Here is a 25,571-nt window from a genome sequence, read left to right as displayed (position 1 = left end):
AACAGCATCAAACTTTATCTCTGTTACCCATTCAGTTCATTCCAGCCAGTTCATCCGGCATAGCACAAAACTAAAGACTGCAGCGTTATTACCAAAAATATCAAATGTCCCTCTTTCCTATGTATTATGATTTGTATCTCTCATTTGCATTTTAAATGAGAGTCTACAGAGAAAAGAAATGCTCATTTTAAAAACAGTGTATTTGATGTAAGATGTGTTTTTTTTCATCTACATGTTGTTAGATCCAGATCTTCTACCCATCATTGATTTTTAACATCTGTGTAAAAAAAAGAAACAACAATATTTCTTTTTTTTTCAGTTCTCCACTGGAGCCGCCTGTACCTCCTTAAAAAAATATCACCTATAAATAGTTGTGAAGCCCTAATTCAACTGTTTCGCTAACTGAGGTGACAATAAAGTTATCCTTTCAAATATTTACACATCGCAACACACTATTGTTTTTTATTTGTACGTCTCTTTCTGGTTTTTCAGTATTGTCACATAAACACTAAATGAATTCAACTTGATAATACAGTATATTGCAGTTCTCCACTTGTCTGCATCCAGCTGCAGCCTCCTGCCTCCGGGCCCCCTGGGTAAGACGGCAGTCATATTCTGGCGGTCAGCCTCCACACACCTGCATCCCCAGCTGGACCTCTAATCCCCCCCCCCCCCCTCGTCCTCCTCCTCCCCCGCTGCCTCCCCCCTGCTTTACAATGCTCTCCTCCCAGCTGCCCCGCGCTATTTATAGGCCCCGTTTCATTTCCACACCTGCAGGGAGGCAGAGTTGTCACAGTGGACCCACCGAGCCTCTCTGGAATACTGCATGGGAATGAAAATGCACCTTGCTGATGCGGGAACTTATTCTTGTCACTCAATCCCCGCGGACCCGCATGATACTGTTTTGTTTTGCGAATGTGCAGTGCGGTGCAAAGATAACGCAGGGAAAAAGGAGTATAGGTTTCCTGTATGACAATGTGAGCTGTACTGACATGGATGACACTTTTTGATTAACCATGAACACTCACACCAGCTGGATATGATGCATTTCCTCACAACAGACCACGCGGACATTATTCCTCTATAAACTTCATTAACTGGAGCCGGAGAGGTAACGCTAAGTAAGTGCAACAACACATAAAAGTTCCTATTTTCCTCCTACATTCTCGCTTTTTTCCTGTCATGCTTTTCTCTCTGGATTTAGTGGGCTGAGGATCCAGTCAGCGGATTACATTATCAGTCTGACCTAGTTGCCAGCTATCTCCTGAGACCTGAGGAGCCAGGCTTTCTGCACAGCCTTCCGCTGCTACAACACGCACACTGTGTAACTTTAATTTATCAGGGGGAAGAGGAGGGAGAAATGTGACAGGTTGACAGTTCTCTTTGCCTGCCACTCCGAGCACTCCCTCTCCCCGCAGTGTGCCGGTTAAGGGTCCTCACTATAGAACAGTGCATTACCGAGAGTGACTTTTATTCAGCGCGCTGGAAACTCATCAGCGAAGGTTGGAACCGTCTTATTAACGTGAGCGTTTAAGGCAGCGAATTGCAGAGAATTGTGTGATTCAGGATGTGGGAGAGGAGCTGAATAGCTGTATTTCCCCCTCCTCTGATTTATAAGCTACATAAAGTGTTGTTCATACACAGTCAACTCCAGTGATGGAAGAAGTATTCACATATTTTTTATAAGTGGCAATACCACAATTGCAAGCAGGCATTCAGAATTTAACTTGAGTAAAAGTACATAAATGTTAGCAACTACTCTTAGGTTGCTTGAAATATCATAAGGCTCTTGCTTTAAATTAAATTATTGCATATATATCATTGATACATTACAATGTAAATGTTGTTTGTCGATATTTGTATAGCCTTTTTAATCTCAAACATAATTCTAGTAGAAATATCATAAGTAATGGATTAAAAAGTATAATATTTCTGTATAAAATATGAAGTAGAATAAAAAGGAGGTAAAACGGTTTGTACATTTCCACCACTGGTCATCTCACATTGAAAAAGGCTTCAATACCTGATGTCATATTTATCCTAGATATACAACAGCGGGAGTTTTTCATAATTCCCTAAGAATGCGACGTCTATCCTGCGCAACTGGTGTTCAATTAGTTCATAAAATCAATCATGTAGCAATTAGCAAGGCAAAAGCATAATTTAGGCCTTCAAAAGGAACAATTCAGAGCTGCTATTGGAAAGAAATCACAAAGGACTTAAAATCACAAAGCAGTTTTCAGGGGCAGAATTAAAATGAAAGGCAGTACAGTGGCAATACACTCAGAGAACAAAGGAGCGAACTAATCAGCCCACAGATAAAAAAAATAAATTAAAAAGGAGTTCACAACAGAGAGGGAGCACCGACGTCCGGAAAAGAAAATGTGAAGAAGTGTCGCACTGATTCGGTACAAGTTGAAAAAATAAAACCCTGGACGAAAAAATGGAGTCTATTTTCATTTCTGTGAGCGGTGACAGGTGATCAGCCAAAATGAGCTAAACAACACCTGTTGACATTCACAATCTCAACCACCCCTTAAATCTGGTGTTTTAGGTTCGATACCAACATTTCACACAATATTCGAGCCGAGCGGAAAAAACGTCCACGTGAACGAGAGATGCAGGTGAAACGCTGAAGTCTTTCTGGGTCAAAAAAGAAAAAGCCAATATGGTTTTTTCTGTGAAAATTTCGGGAGGTGGTGGTGGGTGATGGTGGGGTGGGATCGGGGGGGGAGGTGGGGGTAGAGATGTGCCGCTGCCAGATTAGGCCCCAGCCTGTGCCAAGGTTATAAACAGGCTGTTATCAGGCTTCCAAACAGAATAATCCTCCCTGTATCAGCGCCCAAACATATGGGGCCACACAAAGCAGCAGCAGCCCCTGACAGACACCCCCTTTTAATTACACAGAGGAGGGGGGCAGGACCTTTCTCCCTGCGCCTTTTCCCCCCTTTTCCTGCCGTAGCTTGCCTGCGTCTGGCTCCGTCAAGGAAACACGTTTATTTTCTGAGAAGGAAGCTCATCTGTCACGACACATAAAGCTTAGAGACGAACCTCATAGCGACCTTGTACCGCATTAATATTTCAGATGTTGTAGATCAGAGCTGGGACGACAGGTTAATTCATCTATTGGTTGATTGACAGAAAATATCTGAAGTCCTTAATTGTCATTTTTAAGCACAAATGGTCAAATTGATCTTATTCCAGCTCCTAAAATATGGAAATCTGTAGCTTTCGTTCGTTATATGTATTGGCATAATGAAAATATATATATTTTTTTTAGACTTAATATAACATTTCAAGATAAAAGTTTGGGCTTAAGGAAATTGTGATGAGTGTTTTAACTATTTACTGACATTTTACGGACAAAATTATTTAATATCGTTCCAGACCTTTGGTGTTTTCCTTTTTCCTCTTATGGCCTCGATCAACAAATCTAAATGTTCAAGCAAAATTATTTCTAGTGTACAATGACATGGTATTTACATTTCACTGCATACAGAACGTGTTTTTACATCCTAACCCCGTTCGTGTTTACAATTATTAACATTCAAACAAACACTACATTAATCAGTAAAAAAATAATTGATCCACTGCAGCTCTAACTTTAATCCTGGGGTGTCATAATGTAAAACCCATTAAACTGACAGTATTAATGTGAACTTCATTGAAAATTATGATGCACACTTTTCACCATTTTACACATTTTACTGCCAAAACTGAGAAAAATTAAAACGTTAATCAAAAATAAAAAATTATTACTATTTCCAGAAATTAAATCTGCAACACAAAGTTTTTCATTTGACATTCTTTTTCCTTTTTTTTTAATCGAAAAACTAAAAATGTGTCACTTTGGTCCAATCAGGTCTCAACTGTTGAGGGACTCTCCTCCCATCTGAAAGGAATAAATTCCTCAATCTTTTATATACTGCCTACAGATTTTAAAGTCTTGTTCAATAAAGTTTAAATGTCACAGAGGTGTAATAACAGGGATCATATAAACGCCGGGCTTGGAAAAGCTATGCAAAAATGACGCCGTCCCTTTCCGCTCGTGCCATAAAGTTTTATTTGGCTGAATCGGCCAATAAAAGTGGGCTTTGAAGGTTGTCAATGGGGAGTAATTGGTCCATTTTACAGGAGCGATCATATTTCTCCGAAGCGCTTTTTTTCCCCTACGCCGAGAATGAGCCCTGACAGCAGCACGAGGAGAATCTTCTTGTTAGAGATGTGACTTCCACACCAACCTTCAGCTGAAACACAAGGGCAAGTGAAGACTGAAAGAAGAAAAAAAAAAAACACATCTGGAAAACCAAATACAGAGCAGGTAAACAACACGACAAGATGAATATGCAGCTGTGGTCTCATGTGCCGCAAACCCCTCTTTGAGACTTCACATGAGCGATGGAGATACACAATAACAGGCCGCGCTGTTGGCAGCAGCAGAGCCCATTTCACAGACCCTCAGACAGCGGAAAGAGTGTGGAGCTTAATGACGTCCAATCTTCTCTGTCACGCCGGGCTGGAGGCTCACCGGGGCAAAAATCGACCGACAGCTCAAAGTGCTGTTAACCGGTTTTGAGGACTCCTCTCTGATGCACAAAGCGCACCTTTATTTCAGGTGGCAAAAAGCATGCCGTCACTGTCTTTCCCCACAATTAAAGTTTAGACATTCATGCAGCCATATAGAGAAGCAAAACACGCGTTCCACAAATATTCGTGTGGCGTGAAGATTGAAACAATGGCTTTTCAAAATAAGGTGGTGCGTCTGAAGTCACTTTCGCTCTTTTGATAAAAGCTCGCAGTTGTAATTTGCTGCTGAAAGACGTACATGTAATGATTTGCAAACAGAGACCAAACACAACGGTAACCTCGAGGAAAACATGAAAGGAGGTATCTTCATTTTACTATAGACATTCGCTTTGAGAACTGAAGGCCGTTTTTGTCGACACGCTTTTCAAACTGTGCTTCTGAAGAGAATTTCTCTTTTGATTAAGATTTGAGTTTTGAACTATAAAGATATGTGCTGCGCTGTAGCTTGTAACACACAAAATTTATGACGACTACTGTGATCTTCCCTAATTGATCAAAGTCAGACATCGCCTTGATGAAACAAAGCAGCAGTCACTTTCAATCGCGTTAAGATCACAAGGGTTTTTAATAATTATTTCTTAAAAGCAAAACAACACTTTTGTGCCCAGTAACTGAATTTCTTGTGGTAACATCTAGATTCACTAGATCCTGATGTTTATTTGGATCTGCACCAAATTTCACACACTCATTGTTATCAGTTCCCTAAACATGTCAGATTTTTCAAGATTCCTGAATTATTCTCTAAGAAATCAATGAAAATGTTTAAAAACACCCCATCTCACTATGGTAAAGAAAGTGAAAAACAATTCCTGCATCTGCCCCCTGATGCGGATCAGCATCAAACTCCAATGGGTTCTTTCCTGACCAGAGGTTTTGTAGAAATCAATCCAGTAGTTTTTGCGTAATCCCGCTAACAAACAGAGAAATGCAGACGAAAACATAACCTTTTTGGCGGAGGTAATTATCAGTTGTTCAAAGCAAAGACGATGAATGAGTTTTGTTTTTGTCACCAGGTCTGGTTCTTTGACTTGATTTCACAGTTTGAGCAGTATTTAATGAGGAGATATCAGAGTGCAGCAGTACACCACAGTGCCAGCGTCCATCCATCCCAATAAGAAAGGCCGAGAAATAATCAAACACGCTCGCCTCTTTGGAGCAAAGGAACTCCAAAGAAAAACAGACAGACAAACACAATGAGCGTCTCCATATCTATATCCCAGAGTCAGGGTAAACGGACGGCGCGCTGCGGCACGGCTCGGCACGACGGCCCCTAATGATCTCCCCTCTGTTTCAGTGGACTGAGAAAAGCCATTACCTCCTGCCACATTACCCTGCCATCCCTCACATGGTGGATGGCCCCCTCTCTCCCATGAGCACCTTGCTCCAGTCATGGCTGGCAGTGCTCACCTCTTTACCGCCTCCTCCTCAACCCTGTCCACCCTCCTCCCTCTGAAACCCACAGCTCTATACATCACATTTAACACTTTGACACTAACAGTCTATAATGTTTCTATTCTACAAAATCACTCTGCCAAGTCTGGGATCGCAGAGGAGAGTCTGAGGAAAATAAATACCACTCTCAGCCACTGGCAGTAAATTCTAAAAGGAAAAAAGAAAAGTACCAAAAAAGCAGCCTCTTATACGTTCTGCCTCTGCGCCCGGCCTCTGAGAGGTCCTCTGGCCGCAGCCGATGTGGGGGGATAATTTCAATCGATACACATTACGGCTCCCACTGACAGCAACGGCTCACACTGTACACGGAGGATTGTCCGAGCCGCACACACGACCATATTTTCGCCGACGCCGACGCTCCTTGTGAGCACTTTACAGTTGTATGAAAGAAACATTTCACTGCGTTAAATTATTAAAATCAAAAAGTGGCATGAATAAATAAAAGCGGCCTGAATAAGTGATGTGACAAGACAGACTTGAGGCCTGACCTTTGAAAGTGTCTCAATGTGTCAGCGGACGAAAAGGGAGGGACACGCTTTGAAAAAGGGAAGGAGGTGTGAAATCGTGGAAAAAGAGGAGGAGGAGAATCTTTAAAAAAAAAAAACTTAAATGAAAGATGTCAGGACAGATTAGTGGACTCAAAAACAAAGACGGAACAATAACCATAGAGAGCGCCCTCATTGCATTACAATTTGTTTCTTTTTGTCTCTCTCTTTAATATACGTGTTTACTTGGGCAAAATCCAATCATTTCATTCCCTCGCAGTGTTTTCTCGTGTATATAAACAAACATTTGCTCGACCTCACTGGAGTATTAGCTTTAATGTATCGTCAGCAAGCTTGGCTTTGAGAGGGCATTAATTTCAATTCGCCGATTTAAACACTCCAGTTTGTCGCAATCCTTCATCGCAGTACGCCACCAAGTCAACACACACAATGGGCCTATTTTTCAATCTAATGGCGGAGCTTACTTGCCATTAGTGGAGGGGGAAAAAAACTGCTTTTGCCTCAGAACAAGCCACTCAAAATGTAACCCTGCATTTCAAAATGAATTTGAATAATTAATTGCAAGTTAAAACAGACGTGAACCCCAAGAAAGAAACGGTCTGGGGACGGGGAGATGGGAATTTTCTTCTTTTTTTTTTTGCCCCAGGCCAGAAGATCTCTCATCTTAGAAAGCTGGAAAATCTAGTCTTTGAGGATGGAGTGTGTAATCTCCAGTGAATCTAATGAAACAAAGTAAAAGATAACGCCACATTTCATCACATCGGAGACGGAGCACTTCCTCCGGCTCGCCCTTGAGGTGGCAGGAATCCATAATCTGAAGAAATCAGTCTTTTTATGTAGTTGAGGTATCACGAGCCCCTGTTTGACCCGACTCTCAAGACAATTGATTTATGAGCAGATCTGAGACTTGAAGCCAAAAAGTCTACACCTCTCCCTCAAATGATTTATTTTTAAAAATAGGATTTCTGGGAAAAAGAAAATATTACTGTCAGGAAGCAATTCAGATGGAATATGGCTGTTCTTTTAATAGATAGTATAAAAATAGTGACACAACAAACCACATATACATAGTATGTTAACCACCGATGTATATTTGATCATAGAATAGACATTTTGGTCGTCAAATTTTACTGCAATATTGCAAGTTTACAGCCCCGCTTTCTCATATAAGTCAATACGAGACATTTAGAGAAGCTACCTCTCCTCCCGACTTGTCCTTGGACCCATTCCTTTGCAGTGAGCTTGTCTTTATTATTTAATTAAGCCACTACGGCCGTTACATTAATAATTGAGTGTGAGAGGAGACCCGGGGCAGCCGCAGGCTCTGGTGCATCGGGCTTCCTGGTGAGGAGTGTATTAAAAATGTGTGTGTTTATGTCTCCAGGGCGTCTGTCCTGGCTGCATAAAATTGAATTGGTTATATCTAATATATCATCCCCTAAGGGTGGCTGGGTGGGTGGGGAGGAGCAGGGGAGGAGGGGTGGGGGGGGGCTGAGATGGTTGCATCCTGCCAGCAGGGAATGAGTCCGGTCTTAGAGATTCAGAGGGAGACGCATGAGGCTGTGACGTTAATGTCCCTCAGAATCAAATCGATGGCTGTCCGAATCCTCAATGTGCATGGCCTTAAGCTACGAGCACAAGACAAGCCCAGAACCAGATTAAACCCACTCGTTACCGCAGTCTTTGTTCACTTCTGGTGTCTGCTGATGCATTCAGTGCATCAGTGAGGAAGGGTGGAGGATTTCTTGTGAAAACGGATTACAACCAGATACCAAACACAGGGAGGAAAAAAGCTTATGGCATTCATATAGATACTAAGAGGATGAATGTTGGTGACAATGTGAGTGTCTGAATGTAGAAGCAGCAAAAAACATCACTCATGATCCCTCCTTTCACAGACCGAGGGGCTGACTGCAAAACACACTCTCCCTCTCTCTGTCTTTCTCCACCTCTCCTCTTATCTGCTTCTCCCACCATCCCCCACTCCACCTCCACATCCAAGCCGTGGCTTTATCCAACCCTGCACCTTTAAGGCCTCCAGACTCCAGAGGAATGAGCGTTTTAACACCACCATTAAGGTCAGGGCCTAAATTATTGATCTGCCACCTCTATCAGCATAACGGTCACGTAGCCAGTATCACAATCTAACCCTGCCGCCCTCGGCCAGCTCGCTGCAGCTCCCTCAATTAGAGAGAGATTCTCATTACAAAGAGAGACAGCGAGAGCGAGAGCGGGAGAGAGAGCAAGGTGGAGGGAAAGAGAGAGAGAGAGAGAGAGAGAGAGAGAGGGAGAGAGAGGTCCGCTTCAGATGGGAAAATAGGGGGACAGCAGGCATTCTTTACACCCTCCCTCCCCCCTCCCGTCCACCTCCTCCTCCCCCATTGAAGTCTCCCATCATCTCTCCAGACAAGGCCCAAAGATGACAGGTCTTATCCTCACCAAAATGCGGGTGATAAGGCAGCTGTAAGAGAATAATAAAAGAATAATGCATGGAGGATGAAAGAGGGAGGCAGACAGGGAGCGAGGCAGGGAGAGAGGGGCAGGCCAGGGAGGGGGCAGCAACATAAATAAAGATGCGGCACAGTTGGGCTGGATCTCCTAATGAATTCGGAAGGTCCTGGATCAATAACATCAGCACACTGACGACACATCACAAATGCCAAAGGAGCCCTCCACTTTGAGGCCGAGCAGCCCGGAGGAAAAAAACAGATTCCTGCTCGACGAAAAATGACCGAAAAATAAACGGATGCTTTAAAAAAAAAAAACGCCTTTGCGGGTGAGGGGAAAACGACGAGGAGTGTGCTTGTGTGTGATGCTGCAGCGAGGAGCATCAGGAAGCAGGAAGCGGCCTTTATCCTTGGTAATAGGGATGATTTCCACCTAGGAGATGCCGTGATAGTGGCCGCGCTATCAGTGCCATTAGCGCTGCTGATGACAGATGGCTTCTTTGTCTCTATTCAGATTTATTTTCACAGCTGTCAGAGAGAAAAAACACACTGAGTACATCATTACCCCGTGCAAATAGCCTGAAACGATACAACCCCTGACATGATGGTCAAACTGTTTGCTGTGCTGAAGATCCACGGGTGAGAAAACTGGAGTCTGTGTTTTTGGCGAGGAGACTCCGAGAGGTGGATCAAAACAGACGTTGACTTGGGTCTCTGAAAACGTGCCCTCTCTCCCCACTCGCTCATACACAATCATGGCCTAATGGCATTCCATTAGCATAATTGCCAACATAACTAGTGTTCCGTGTCTGAGAGCCATTCCCCAACTACACGTAAAAAAACAGAGCGATGAGAGGAGATGAAATTGAGCCAAACTGGGACCATCCCCAAAAACATATTGTGGGTGTTCGAGCTGGATCCCCCCTCCTCCACCTCCTCCTCCTCCTCCTCGCACGCTTTTCAAAGCTACAGCGCTTTGTGGAGACCCCCTGGGAAGGCTCTGGCATCTCAAGGAATGTGATGCCAGAGTGTGTGGGTCTGCGCGCGCGCGTGTGTGTGTGTGTGCGCGCGTGTGAGGGGGCATGTTTGTATGCAGCACAGATAGCGGATGGAAGAGCAGAGCTTCCTTCACATGTTGGTCGCTGCCTCGCCGCTCAAAGACTGGGCCTCGACGCACGCTTCACACCAAACACAACCTGCCAGGCAAAATGAAATTCCCATTATTTTTAATTAATCCCTAATTAAAATATATTACTGCGCAGATTCCACAAATCTCTCTTAATATGCAAATGTGGCCAATTCAAGGATATTTACATATCATTAATTAAGGCAGCCACATTCTCTTACTCTAATGAGCTGTGGCCCGGGTCTGCCAGGGAAAACTAAACGCCGGGCTCAGGAGTGAGTAAGCACAGCCACAGGGGGGTATGCCGGCTCTCTGTTGAGTCAGGACTGTCAAGCGTTGACGTCGGGGTGAAGCAGACAAAAACAACTCTGCTGGGATCACAGCGAAGATCCACCCTGAAACACTTAAACCTTTAAAAAAAAAAAACAGTCACCAGATCTTGCATCTTTGTACTTATTATGGTGTGTTTTTCTAATTCCTGAGGATGTGACCTCATGCAGAAGTGTTTCCTGCAGAGCTCTGGAGGAGTCAGATACGTTATCACTGTCACTGTCACTATCACTCTGTATGAATGCATGCAGGGAATGCAACAAGTCACCAGGGTTTGTGGGGACAGACGGAGCGCAAACAAAGCTAGACCAGGTGAGCTGAGGTAAAGCCCTTTCATTTCCCCAAGAGCACATTTAATTTCGAAAAGTCACATAAGTCATATAATGTTTTACTAATAAGACTCAAAACTTAATGTTTTCTATGACCGCATCACACCATCAAATTGAAATATTCTACTTTTCCTCTACTTTTTTATTTTCCTTTCTCCAAACACAACTACCCCTGACACATTTGGTCTCTTTGGAAAGTTTGGGCTCTCCGCTGAAATTCAAAATGAAGTTCTCTGGGTTTGAACAATGTCTGGCTTTTTTTTTCTTGCTCAAGATGTTTAGACAAAGGAAATAACTCACAACTCATTAACATATGCAGCACATGCGAAATGGTTACCAGAGCGACCTGGTGGCTGGCTGCAGTATCGGTCATAAATCCTGCCTCCTCCATGTTACTGGATGGGACATGAGCCAACATAAAGACTTACATGTCGAGAACATTTTCCTCAAAGATGGTTTCTATCATTTAAAGTAGTTCTTATCACACCGATGCTGTAAAATCGGGTAAATTGTTATGATTGACAGCTGAAACTGGCTCTCAATTGGTCCACGGCCCCATCCCCTGATTGCTACAGCGCTGTTTCTGGCTCCAAATTAGCAAGATGGTGGCGTTCGCATCCATTATATTTTGGCTTCATTTCTGATAGTGGGAGGAAGACGTGTCGTCCATCTTTATGTACGGTCTATAATATAACCTTTAGTTGCATTTTCAGCGTGCTCTGTACGAGTTATTAACTGCAATCCCCCCCTCCTTAATCATTAAAGTGGACACATGAAGTGCATCCAATTTTTGGCATGGATGTAACATGGATACTATTCATGAATATCTTGTTGTAATAGGTTATTTGAAGGAGAGTGAAGAAATGAGGTGGGGTGAGATGTACCTTGCCCACCTCCTTGTTCTCCCCTTTTCCAGCTGCTCTAATTTGACACCTTGAGCATTGGAGGGGGGGGGGGTTAACTAGGTGGGGGAGTGCAAAGACACAGTGGAATTCATTAAGAATAGCAGCCCCTCTCTCCCCTCAACCTCCCTCCAACGCTAATGACATCAGAGGTTAGAAGAGAGCAGACTTTAGCTGAGAGATGGGAGGAGAGGAGCGGGAGGGAGAAACCAAGAGAGAGGGGAGATGCATGAAATTATAAATATTTAAAATAACTACATTTTCAGTGGAAGCAAGAAGAGAATGATGAGGTGCAGGTTAATACAGGAGCCGCTCTGACTGAACAAACTCTCCGAGGCCTTGTTTGCCCCGGCTCAGTCCGAGTGTATTTCTACATCCTTTTAACATTCACACAAAATGAAAATGGTTTTTGAAAACTGCCATTTTGCCTCTGACAGTCTTAATGCACTATGATGACATGCCAACAACCAACTGCATACCTTCAAAGAACCCATTTATGCCACACTTTGTAGGTTGGATGGACTGCAATCAGACCTTTTTCAACATTGTGATTACCACGTACCGGCACAGTAATCTGTGGCTGAGGAATTGGCCGGCTAATGGCAGTTTCACATCAGCGATCTATAGGGACCTTGCAGACAAGTAAAGTGGTAGTTGCAAGATATTGAAATGGCCAGTGCCGCGTGGGATGAAAGGTCTTTAAAAAAAAAAAGTATTAAGAACTTTTTTTCTCTAGCAGCAGCAGCAGCAGCAGCAGCAGCAGCAGCAGCACAGTGTGTACGCTGAACAGCTTTATCTTTGCAGTCACTTAAAGCATCAAACACCTCGCTTTCCTTCACAGCCACTTGGAAGATGCCACTTGATTTTAAAGCTAGAGGGAAAAAACGATGGAGGGACGAGGGGAAGAAATGTTTTTCCAGCTGAGCTGAAATCCTCGCTGAAGCTGTGTCCCGAGACCTTTCAAATGCTCGTTTCCATTCATCTACCGCTGACACTTTTCATGACGTACTCTCTCTGGCAAACTGTCTGACTCATAAATCCAATTCAAGCCTATTATTGAAGAACCTTTAAAGCTATCCTTCATTAATGTTAATGAGTTTTTTTAGTGGAGGCCAGTGGTGGTTAGGACTACATGGCTGCTTTCCCAAGCTTGTTTAACAGGCCACAGACAGAGATGGATGCTCCTCGCAGTCCGATAGGCTCCCGGAGCCATCTATCACCCGCAGGACCCACCCACAGAGCTCGGGCTCCATAACAAAGGCCAGCGAGGAAAGCTCCTGATTGACAGCTTTATGTGTGTGGTGGCTAGTCAGACAGCGGAGAGGAGACGCGGTATCTGTTTGTGTCCTCCGTGCTGGCCTGCTCTCTGAAAATGAGTTGTGAAGAACAGAACAAAATAATGAGTGAGCGGGGGAATCAATCAATATGCCGACACACGAGATAAATGAGAGAATCAAATACACACAAAAAAACACCTCTAATGCTGCTGAGTAGGTACAAAACTAATCAGGCAAATGAAGCTGCCCGAGCAACGTAAACCGTGGTGAGCGGTGTTAAGCATAAACAGTTATTATCATAAAGATTATTACCCTTACACCTCCAGACTTACTAATTAGTGCAATAAACAGCCATATTCCAAAATGTATGGCTGGAGCACGCAATAAAACGCGCTGCAACATGTAAATACAGATAGTGCTCTGTGCAGAGGCGCTAATAAAGGGATAACACACTGTTCTGCAGGCACTACATTCCAAAACATTAAAAAACATTAAAATCTATAATGATATAAAACACGCACAAGCGTAAACTGCTTTGCTGCTGCCATGGCTGTAATCATTTTACGAGAGGCCACAGTTCCTCTCAGGGCCCGTATATATTCCTGAAATGCAGACAAAAAGGAAGGAAGGTGGGGGGGGGGGCGGCGGTGTTTCAGAAGAGACACACTAAATTTGGACAGTAAGTAGTATCACCCCGTCGGCGCGGTACACCGCACATTCGCAACGCCCCATTTAACCGCACACGGCGCTTCCCTCTACTGCCTTCATTTGCATACTTCAGCGGGGCCCTGACAGATGAAGACGGATGGGGCAAAATCAGCCTCACTGAAACAACTGTTTTATCAAGGTTAAACTATCCAAGAAGCTCTTAACCCCCGCGCCTTTATCACACTACAGCTCTCCCAATATCAATCTATCAATATGATCTTATCGGCAGGGACGGTGGGGGGGGTGAAGACGCTCTTCATAAACTCAAGTAATAGGAACATAAAGGAATTTTATGTGTTTAGGGGAGGAGACTGCTAAACATGGTGCTGAAGGACATGTCTAATAAAAACTGGCTACAAGGTGATGCCAGCAAGCCAAATAAAATATAATAGAAGAAGAGTCGCTCGCCTCGAGGCACGAGTGGCGTACACGGAGGTTCGACGATTCAAATCTTGTGAACGACTGGCGAGAGGATGAATAAACACTAAAACCTCCGTTTAACCAACACGGTGAACTTGAGCATGGTCCTGACACAAACTGAGGAAGCATGTGAAATATCCTGGTATCAGGTCACGTGGAGCTTGAGGGTCCCATATTCTTATATATATATATATATATATATATATATATATATATATATATATATATATAAAGTTATGATATAAATGTGTGTGTGTGGTTTTACATCTCTTACTCTTCTCTCTGGAGCTATAGCAAAAACAGTGCGTGAGAGCAGAGCCAATCAGAAGAGAGGGGCTCTGGGTCTCTCTTCTGATTGGCTGTGTTACTGACTGACACACAGCCATGCCAACCACAGGTGACAGATTGTAGCCCACTACTCTCGCTCTGTAAAACTCACCTATAAATGAAATGTGCTGGGGGTGTGGCTGAGGGACATGACTGCACAAGTTGTGACATCACAAAATTACAGAAGTCCTGACGGCTTGTTTAAAGACACACTCTCTATAAACGCTCCGTGTCCATTTCTCTGTGGATTCAGCTTGTTGATACTTTCACATTATTCATAAAAAAAGAACCTAAAACTTGTAAAAGAAAATTGGAAATCTCACTTTCTATAATATGGGACCTTTAACGTATCATTCAATTATTGTCTTAGTCCGAACAAATGCTCTTGTCTTCTTATGGCAAGTACGGTAAAATGCAGCAGTTTCAATAATGTCAGATGATCAAGAGTGCAGACAGCCACATAGTGTAGCACATGTGTGTAATCACAGTGTGTGCATGTGTGTTGTGGCTCCATGCATACATGTGTGTGTGTGTCGTTCATTTACAGGTGTCCAAAATCCCTCAAACAAATTTTTATATTAAATTGGACAATTTCACTTTCATACCTCTTGCTCATTTCTGTTAGTTACTGTCTATTAACACACATACACACGATACACACACAAACACATAATATTTGTTTCGTCATCATACTCTGTGGTGCAGCTTATTGTGAAAGGAGAAGAACAACATTTTAAAAATGAAAAGTAAATTGCATCACATTCAGTATCTATAAGAACTCATAAATGTTATATTTTTACAGGTAAAACAGTAACTTTTAAGTGTTAATATCATTAACTCCAGAGTTAAACCCTTTTTTGGGCTGAAAAAATTATAAAAGAATATTATCCTAATTGCCATATGCACAATATCCAAATCCCAGGAGCTACAGTTTTTTGGTGAAGGTAAAACATCCGATTATAAATGAGGCATCAGAAATGACCCAGCCTACAAATCATAGTATCTAGACATATAAGGAATTTACTTGTTTGGTAAAGACCCCAGCAAAAATCTCCTCATCATCATTTTTCTATTTCTTTCTGTGAACATTAAATGTCAAAATTACCATACCCACTGAAACACCTCAAATCGTAAATGCAATATCTATCAGTGTGGTTTTTCTGTTTAGAAAGGTATAATCGCTGTTGTTTTTATGTGTTGCAACATTAACACTAAACATGCATCTGCCCAACACTTCCGAAACTTTATATGACACACTCACACAAAACAACAAACTGCTCACACCACACATAAACCCTCATGTACGCACAAATCATTAGAGCAAACTACCTCCTAAACTTTTGGTCTTTGAAGGGTAAAAGCTCCGTTAGAAGAAGTATCTGGGTAATAAATGAACAGAAGTATATAATTTGCTGATAATGCTCGAGTAGAAAAAAAGAAAATGACAGCAATTAACATAATTTCAGCAGGAGTTAACTGTCCAGAACTAACACCGCCAAAGGCAAGCTGGCAGACAGACGGCACGGTGGAGACCCACAGCTTTCACTCTTTGAGTTGGAATATGGATATCTACAGTACAGCGAAGCAGCAAGGAGGCTTCGCTGTCTTATCAATCCTCATCGCTGCTACTCAGGATAACACTGTTTACATTTTCTTACCTTGTTAGTTGAGAGTAGACATTTTAAGGTTTCGGCTTTTTTTTCCCGAAATGAAGAATTAATACATTGAGTAACAATCTTCATAACAACAAGTTTTAAACCAGCTGCTTGAGAAAATCTCCATTGTCTCCGATGCAATTTCGGATTAATGAGATTTCTTCCCTTTCCTCAATTTAATCTGCATTTGGAATAAGTGAAACTATCTCATCCTAGTGGCAGTTTGGATTTATTAATCCTTATACTCACTATAAATGTTGTTGAAATTTGAAACCAGATCCAACTTGTATTTCTCTCTCTCCATGCATGCGCCACTTATATAATTTTTTTTATATTATTTTCTTATTTCAATATTTTCTTAATCGAAGCTTTTACTGTTGATTCCATTTTTTTTTTACTTCATACTCTCAACGTGTGTCAATTCGGCATCTACAGGCTTCACACACAACAAAGATTTCTTGAATCTCTTGAATATTTCTCCCACATGCAGAGTTCTCCCTCTTTTTTTGTGCCTGAAAGAGCCGACACTATTCCAGCAGCCGATTGTAAGTGCCCTTATCTGCCTCACTGAGACGGCCTTTCCACTGCCAGGCGGCCGGGCCGAGGGCTGACCTCTGCTAACACTCATGCTCTCGCCCACTGTGCTAAATGCTACCTGTGGTGTCACATCTGCCCCGGGAAGTGATCCAAAACTGCAGCACCCCGTGTCTCTTTTAGGTCCCACAGAATTAGCAGCAACGATCCCAGGAGACTGCCTGCCTGCTTCCCTGCCTATTTCTGCCCTCACAACACACACACACACACGACACACACACACACACACACAATCACACAGCAGATACCACACACCACACTGAAGATTGCCAGCATGAGGCTGTTTGATTTTGCAGCCACAAAAAACAACTCTTTGTGTGGCTAAATTTATCATCGCTCCTCGCGACAGTATTTGTGTCTTTCTCTACAGTTCAATATCTCTTCTCTCTTTTTCTCTCCCAGTGTGTGTGTGTGTGTGTGTGTCGGCATTGTTCTTTGTCTGTGCCTCTTCCTTCCTTCCAGTGAAGGTGCCGAGGTTACCAAGGCTCATCTGTGGCCCCTTTGTCTCTCACAGAAACGGCAAGGTTTATTAACATAAATTAGAATAGCTCACCAAGAGAGTACCTTGTCGCTACGTGTTACCCACGGCAACCTCTCCTCCACTCTAAATCCACCTGATCGTGTGTGTGTGTGTGTGTGTGTGTGTGTTTGTGTGTGAAATAAAGAAAAGAGATAGAGTAAAAGAGTGAGAGAGAGTGAGTGAGTGTGTGAGTGAGTGAGAGGGAGACGGAGGGAGAGAGAGAGAGCACTCCCTTGCATCTAAATGTGAAACTACTCTGAGACGGGGGAGACACATCCACACCCATCTCTCCCCTGTCCTGATTAAAATAAATGGTGCTATCTGCACTGCATGACTCACTACACCATGGCATTACTATCAGTAATTGAAACATCCAATCACTACTGAGCCATCAGCCTCGCTGCTCTTCCCCATCTGACTTTGTGGCACCTGATTGAACATCCCACTGTATGGGAAGTAATACAGGATATGGCTACGAGTTTGTATGGAGGAGAAGAGAAGAAGAAGAAATACTGCGTCAACCAGGCTGCAATTTCGTGACAATGTCTGAACATGTACAGTATATACAGTTGGTATTCCTGTGTGTGTGTGTGTGTGTGTGTGTGTGTGTGTGTGTGAGTGAGTGAGTGAGTGTGTGTGTGTGTGTGTGTGTGTGTGTGTGTGTGTGTGTGTGTGTGAGTGTGTGTGTGTGTGTGTGTGTGTGTGTGTGTGTGTGTGTGTGTGTGTGTGTGTGTGTGTGTGTGTCTCCAGGGAGAAAGAGGCTGCCTCATTGATTGGTGTTGATTCCATCTGGGCAGCGAGCAGCGACTGACAGTGGATCTAAGCTGCTGCGAAAGGCAACCATTAATCTTGGTCCTGTTTAAGCAGCATGTATTAATTTATGTCATTTTTACTAAGTCAGCCAGGGAAGAGCGCTTGCCATTTTATGTTTGACTGTTCATCGAAGTCAGAGGTTGAAGTGGTGGTGGTGTGTGTGTGTGTGTGTGTGTGTGTGTGTGTGTGTGTGTGTGTGTGTGTGGTGGGGGGGGTTCCTTTTGTACAACCCCAGCACGCTGCCAACACGCCACTTACATCATAGTGGCGGGGTGCCAGAGAAACGAGATCCCACACCTCGAATTAAAGGCTATCAGCTGTCAGGGCAACCATCGCCATCATGGACCAAAACAAAGTCTGAATGTATATATCTCTGACATAATAAAGGATGGAGGGGAGATTTAACACAATGAAAAACTAGAATGGCATCAATATACCTCCGCCAAGGCCCAACACTCCCACATTTAAATTCACTAAATCCAGATTTTTATTTGGATCTGCGTCAAATTACCCGCACCCATAAATATCAGTCCCCTAAACATGTCCGATTTGTTTTCATCAAGATCCATGAATTATTCTCTGAGGCATCAACAGAAATGTTTGAAAAACATTTCTGTCTCAAAATTTCCTAAAGCTGCCCCCTGATCCGGATCCACACCAAAATGTAATGTGCTCATGGAAATCAAAAAAATGTTTGCGTAATCCTGCTAACTTACAAACAAACACAAACGCAGACGGACACATAACCTGTTTGGGGGGGTGGGGGGGGGGGGTGTGTGATGATACACGAGAACTAAACAGCAGTAATATTCAGACGTATATACAGTCGGAGCCCCGTGAACGATTCAGTAATAAGATCTGCAGGTGTTTCAATCCAACAGTATGAGGATATACGCGTCCACCGCTCCATACTGCGTGAGGCAATTCCACAAGACTGTGGAGAATCCAATCAAATCCAAACAGCACCAATAAGAAAAACAATGGCCGGGGCAATTGCAACAGCAATAATGTCACCGGAGCTGTTTTGTAGACAGTAAAAGCTGCTCCAGAGACAAACATCTGATAAAAAAGAAACTCCACTCTGCCACAGAGCAAATTTCCTCTCTAAAGCAATTTTATATTTGATAAGTGGGAAGGCATTCTTAGCGTAATGGATCTGAATATGATCTCTGTCAGAAAACTAAGAACACAGCCTCGTATAAAAGCCCCGTGTGCAGAATGGCCGGTGCTGCTGCATCAGATAACTAAATTGAGACGTGCAGGAAAGAGAAACTATAGATAGAGACACAATGCATTCATGTTTCATTTGAATAGGTGAACTGATAGATCTCTGATTCTCCATCCTTTCTTTTTTTTATCTTTTGCTTTCGTGCAGCTTCCATGAAGGTGTTACCTTTCACCTTCACGGAAATGTGAAAATGTGTTTATGTGCATTTCATTTCATTAAAGGCAGTAAACAGACACACCTAGCGACCTATCTGTGCTCTCAAACACACACACACACACACACACACACTCGCACACACACACACACTCCCTCGCCATACGTCGACACACAGAATATGACCATTCTACAGCCAGATATGTTATCACGGCTAATTACTACTCCCACCTCAGATATACAGGGCTGTAATTAGCCTCTTAAAACATGATTAACATGTCTCAATTAAGCCAGTCAACATTTGCATAATATATTAGCTGTCCTAATTGCAAGTGAGTTTATATCAGAGGACAGGGAACAGCAAAAAAATACTCGCTGTTGCTTCTGAAGTACGCTGATAATACAGCGAATATAAATATGAGTAGAGAGGAAACGTCAGTGGATAAAAAGGGAACCTGGTATATTTATGTAAGATGTAACTCACTTGACAAGCAAAGATCAGAACATGCCCGACCAGACTAAAATATATTACATGTTTATTATTTTTATTATTCACTTAGATGAACATTTCTGGTCAGTGGGGGAACGGCCTCCCATAAACTCAGAAATCAAAGCCTGGCGGCATCTTCTCGGGAAAAACTTCTGCGCTCATTTCAAAGTTATTTATCTGAAGTTATTTATGAGGGAACAGACAGGGTCCTGTTCAGCCTTATTTCCGTGGAAACTAAAACATGGGGGGGATAAACTGCTGCTTCGGCACTTCCAAGCCGGGGACAGATATACAGTCTCCCAGCTAGCGCGGGGAAAACCAAGGACATAGCCATTAGTTTCAGGACAGCGCCACATTGGAGACTAATGCCTCCATCTGTCACCGGGGATGAGAGGAGGGTAACAAAGAGAGGCAACACTAACCCCTGAACTCATCATGGACAGCCATGTCAATTAAATACTGAAAAACAGCAGCACTGGGAGCCATTGGGACCAGTCTATCCACTGCTTCATGGGAACTCGACCAGTACCTACATCAACGTTTAATGGTAATGGTACGGGAAATAAAACACACCCTTCCATTTACTTCAAGCGCACTCACTAGACCTGGAATTATTATTTGATCATTTTGATAGTATATTAATTGTTTCAGACATTTTTATATAAAAATGCTAATATTTCTTCTCTGCTTCTCAGATATTAGGATTCATTGCTTTTCTATGTTTCATATGATTGTAAATTAAATATCTTTTGGTTTTGGAGCGTTGGTCGGAGACAAAAAAAGGCATTTGAAGAAACACATTTTTTCTCATACTATACTTTACAATTAAGAGTGTGCAATTAATGGTTTAAATAAGAAATAAGCGGAGTAATGAATAATGAAAGGAAGAGTTAGCTGCGTAGCACTGCTTCAAATGCTTTGTGCCAATGAACACTATACTTCACGAGTCCGGACAGGAACCTTGAAAGTGACCAGAACAATGTGAACATGTATAATATGTGTACATGTCTAATTAGCAGCAGGCGGGAGGTGCTGTGTGTGTGCGTGTGTGTGTGTGCGTGTGTGTGTGTGTGTGTGTGTGTGTGTGTGTGTGTGTGTGTGTGTGTGTGTGTGTGTGTGTGTGTGTGTGTGTGTGTGTGTGTGTGTGTGTGTGCGAGGTGGTGCAGTTATGAGGACCAACTGATTCAGCAGGTCTCCGGCTTTGATGAAGTTCAATACATTATCCGTCTGATCACATTAGTCATGCAGGAGCTCTCCATCTGACCCGAGCCTGTATGGGGGTAATGTGAGGCTGTTGACACAGAGTGGCCTGATGAAAAAACAGTCCCAGGCCCGCCGAGAGAGAGAGAGAGAGAGAGAGTAGGCCTGAAATTTGACACCCAGAAACACTGACTTGGTGTCTGGCTTCTCTTACTTAGTCAACCGGTACGTGCCAGCTTCCCTCGCCGTAATGGTTCCACACAAACAAAGACAGCGTCCAGCTCTCTTCACAGGATGTGAAGCTCGCACAGGAAAACAAATTCTAAGTGCTCTCAGGAACTGTAGAAACAATGATGCTAGTTTTTTTTTTAGTAGCGAGGGGGGCCTGTAGATAGAGAGACACTGGCGGCCAAAAGGAACGTCTGCAAGTGGGAACACAAGCCTGTCCCTGGTTTTCCATAAGCCGGCGTGCGAACCTGAGCTTGTTTAAGCTTGCTAAATACTCTCCCGCCGTGACACGAGCCCGACCCCCGGCACAAATATACAGGGAGTGGGGTGGGGTGGGGTCATCAGTTAAGGCCTGCTCTCTCCTCTATTGGCATGCGCTCCTGCCTTGTTTGTCAGCTGCTTATCAAATGGACACCTCGGCGTCCCATATTACCGCTGTCAACACTCACACGCCAGCGACATACCGCGAGGAGGGGGCACATGCAACACACACATGAACAGCCACATGCAACAAATGATATACAATGTAAAGATATGTTTCCTCAGCTCAGTGAGAGGTTGAGGAGAAGCGGCTGAGTCTGAACCGCCGTGCTGATCTCCTCGCTCTTCCTCTCAAAGACACTCTGCAACAATGTCGGAAAAGCAGGGAGAAGCTGACTCTTTGTAAAGAATATAAAAAAAGACCTGACAAATTACAGGCTGTACTCCACTCGCATACACTGCACTCAGCACATTTGGCTGTAAATGCCATGGTGAAGGTTTGAGTCATTTTCTCTGTCACTGCAGTGAAAGGATTTTCAGTTTCGTCTGCACAAACCTCCGATGGGCGAAGATGAGCCGCGGCTCAGCTCTTCAGACACAGACAGGGAGGACACAGCCATTAAGTCCTCTCTCACAAATTGTTTGGGTTATTCTTAACTTTTAAAAGCGTCTCTGTCTTCAAAGAAACAATGCCGTCATTTACAGCTTGCTGAAGAAACGCTTTTCCAGCTTTTTAGTTAAAAAAAATAACTGATTTGATACATTACAAAGGGAAACTGTGTTGAAATATGTTCATTCCCCAACTTGGTCCTGAGCAGAGAGGAGGAGAGTTTGCAGGCTGAGGGGAGGCTCTCTCTCGTCAGACGCACTCTGAAACCCTGGTTGCCAAGAACGGTGGGAAGAGAGGAGAGGCAGGGGGAAAAGCCAGGAAAAGGTCCAAGTCACTTTGTTCTTCTTTTTGGAAACGAACTCCAGTTGAACCCAGGGAGACGTCAGACAGTTTACAAAGAGCCAGGCATTACTCTCCCACTTTTCACTTTCCAAGCCTTGCAATTTAGAAACAGGGCCCCAACCTACTATACAGCTTCCTCCTCTCAGAAAACACTCTTTAACCTTTATGAATCCGGTGAAAATCCCAAAGTATCTGTTTACTCCTGCTCTTTTTTTTTCTTCTTTTTTCTTCAGGAAGATCCTGTGCCAATATCTGACTCACGAGAGCGAAATGTCAAAGAAAAACATTTCACGTTGCATTAAGGAAAATGGTGTTGCCTCGATACAAGCCCCGTGTTTATTTCCAACTGTCTGCACGGCTGCAACACGAGCAGACAAAGTGACAAGGCTCTCTCAGTAATCTCAGCCCCCTGCTTCAAAGTTGTGTTCACAGATAAGGTTATATTGGATATTTTGTTTTATTTCCTCCCTTCAAAAAGCGGCGCTCTGCCACATCCCTCAGAGAACATCCGCGGGCTTTCATCATGTGAGCCGCTGTTCTTTTAATCTGCTGTTAAGTGAGTAATAATTCACACATTCCTTTTCACGACTTTGACCCTCGTTGCAAACATAAACAGAAAATCCCTCTGACCTGCCTCTGCATGTAAAACAGCTCACTTAGCAAACACCATCCAACTCGGCCAAGGAAAACAGACTGAGAGGAGTGTGTGTGGGGGGGGAGTGGACAGCCCCAGCCCTGCGAAAGGCCCAAATGTCGGCATGAAAACACTCCTGTCCAATGACAGCAGCTCGTCTGGGGTCCGAGCTGCTCACATGCAAGCTGTGTGACTTTTTGTCAGGAAAAACGTGTCGTAAATCAAAGGGGGAAAAAAAAAAAAAAATTATATTTCCAGTGGCTCAGGAAAGGAAGGTCTCGATGGCCATGACCTGCTTTGGCTTTGTACAATTTTTTTCCCATAAAAACCCATCAATCATTAAATGAAGCTTTTATATATTCTCATCAGGATCAGTACTAAGTGTAAAAAGAAATCCAGCGAATACAGAGAAATGGTAAAAACACCACGTACCTGTTTTCTCCTTTATTTCACACAAGACGTTGAAGAGGGCAGGTTTCATTCTGTGGCAGTTCAGTGCATGTTTCCTACAGAGAGGACAGGAGACCACTTTCCACATCAATACTCACACAAGTGGCAACGGCAATAATAAACAAAAGGGGCATCGGGAAATCACACAAATCACAAAACTCCTCATGAAGATTCGGTTTAATTTCCCAGATTTCCCCATGCTGTCAGAGGCAGGTTATCTCTCCAAGAGCCAAGGCACAGAAAATGTATCTTATTGTCCAGTTTGAATCTTTAAATTCTGTGATTTTGCCTCATAAATACACAATGTGAGACTTCAAACCAAGATTTGTCTGACAACAAAATCCCCCCCACGTGCCTCTAATGAACTTTGCATCATATTCTGGGTTATTATTAATAGTGCAGAGGGTTACAACTATACAGAAGAGGATCTGCAACATGTTCCTATGGTATAAGATTACAATATAAGCTCCTCTGTGAGAGGGGGTGAAACCGAGGTGCCAACTGCTCCAAAGAAAACCTCTACATGGATCTTCTTCAATTTCAATCATCGTGCAATAATTATTAGTTTTTGATTCAACATATTAAAGTTGTTTCTAATAATGAAATCGGAAGTTTGTATTCATTTTCACTTTCATCTGGAGGCAGTCTGTGTTTTTATCTCCCCTCTCTCTCTCCATCCCCAACAACACTGCCGAACATTTCCTCTCTTATTGACAAGTGTTTGTTTTTTATATGTGTGTGTGAGTGTGTGTGTGTATGATGTGTGTGTATGATGTGTGTGTAGCCTCACCTCGCCTGCGCTTCGTCTAAGCTTTGGTCTGTGATAGTCATGATTTGCTGTAATATGTCTCCGATGTCCTGCTTCCTTCCGTCCCCGTCCGTCCCCGCCGTGCCATCCTGCATATGCTGCGCCAGGCCGGGGTGTCCGGCCATGCCTACCCCGTGGGAGTGCATCAACCGCGGCTGCTCGTCCATCCTCGATCGCGGTCCCCGCTGCCTTTGCCTCCAACTTTTTTTATTATTGTTATTATTTAATTTAAATATCAAGAAGGGTAAAAAAATAAAAAATATCCTCGGAAATTCCTCTGGATTCCTCTGCGTCTCTCTCTCTCAGCCCGGCACTCCTCCTTCTTCCTTGGTAAGCTTTTCTGGATTTGGGAGGAGGGAGACTGACAAACCCTCTCCCAGCTCTCTCTCTTTCTCTTTCTCTCTCTCTCTCTCTCTCTCTCTCTCTCTCTCTCACTCTCTCTCTCTCTCTCTCTCTCTCTCTCTCTCTCTCTCTAACTCTCTCTCAAGCTATCTCTCTCTCTCGGTGTCTCTCCCAGCTGGTTGAGGTGAAATCTGATCTGAATCGCTGCTTTTGGCTGTGGCCACTCCTGCGCCGCTACTGTAGGCAACACAAGCACAAAAAAAAGCAGGGTTGAAAATTAAAGGCTCCTAATCTGATTAAAAGTGCAGCGCGTTGTTTCCCCCCCGATGAACGCGGAACGGTCTTTACGCGCTAAGATACGCGCCCGGAGGCTCAAGTTGCCGGTGAAGGTTTCGGATAGAAAGTCACCAGCAACTGTTATTGTTTCGCTTATGTCTGGTAACTGACTCGTAATCAGAGTATGGATGGGGAGAAAAGCCTCCGCCCCTCGAGCCACGATTGGAGAAGAAGGAGCGCGCAAGTCCCACCTCGGTCCTCTCCGCAAACGTCAATCATCCTGCTCGGGAAGGTGGGACACTATAATAAACATAAAGAGATGGTGACCGGGCCGGGTGGCAATGCAGTGATGGATAGAGAGTGAATATGTAGCCTAATAAATAATTGTGAGTGGCAGCGGAACTCTAACCCTACAGGACAGCGTGGGGGTGCTTGGAGAAAGACACTCTGTCACCCACACCATATATTTCCCTGCTGGATATTTACATCCACGTAATCAGTCAAAGGAATAAATAAATCAAGATGAATTTATTAGAACATGCAGCAGTTTGTGAGG

At 43.5% G+C, this 25,571-nt stretch overlaps 1 protein-coding gene across 2 annotated transcripts in view; it reads right to left on the bottom strand.

Moving 5' to 3' along the window:
- Positions 1-25,154, bottom strand: part of pbx1a (pre-B-cell leukemia homeobox 1a) — a 49,152-nt gene extending 23,998 nt beyond the window's left edge. For both annotated transcript variants that reach the window (XM_034614618.1, XM_034614619.1), the window contains exons 1-2: positions 24,380-25,154; positions 23,572-23,645 (exon numbers count right to left, since the gene is read on the bottom strand). In XM_034614618.1, the coding sequence (XP_034470509.1) occupies positions 23,572-23,645; positions 24,380-24,564 (259 nt within the window). In that variant the 5' untranslated portion in view covers positions 24,565-25,154. The remainder of the gene's footprint in view (positions 1-23,571; positions 23,646-24,379) is intronic.
- Positions 25,155-25,571: the final 417 nt, after the last annotated feature.

The sequence above is a fragment of the Hippoglossus hippoglossus genome, chromosome 17 (genome assembly GCF_009819705.1).
Source record: "Hippoglossus hippoglossus isolate fHipHip1 chromosome 17, fHipHip1.pri, whole genome shotgun sequence".
Classification (NCBI taxonomy): Eukaryota; Metazoa; Chordata; class Actinopteri; order Pleuronectiformes; family Pleuronectidae; genus Hippoglossus; species Hippoglossus hippoglossus.
The sequence above is the reverse complement of the archived record's forward strand: the minus strand, read 5'-3'. Positions and strand labels throughout refer to the sequence as shown.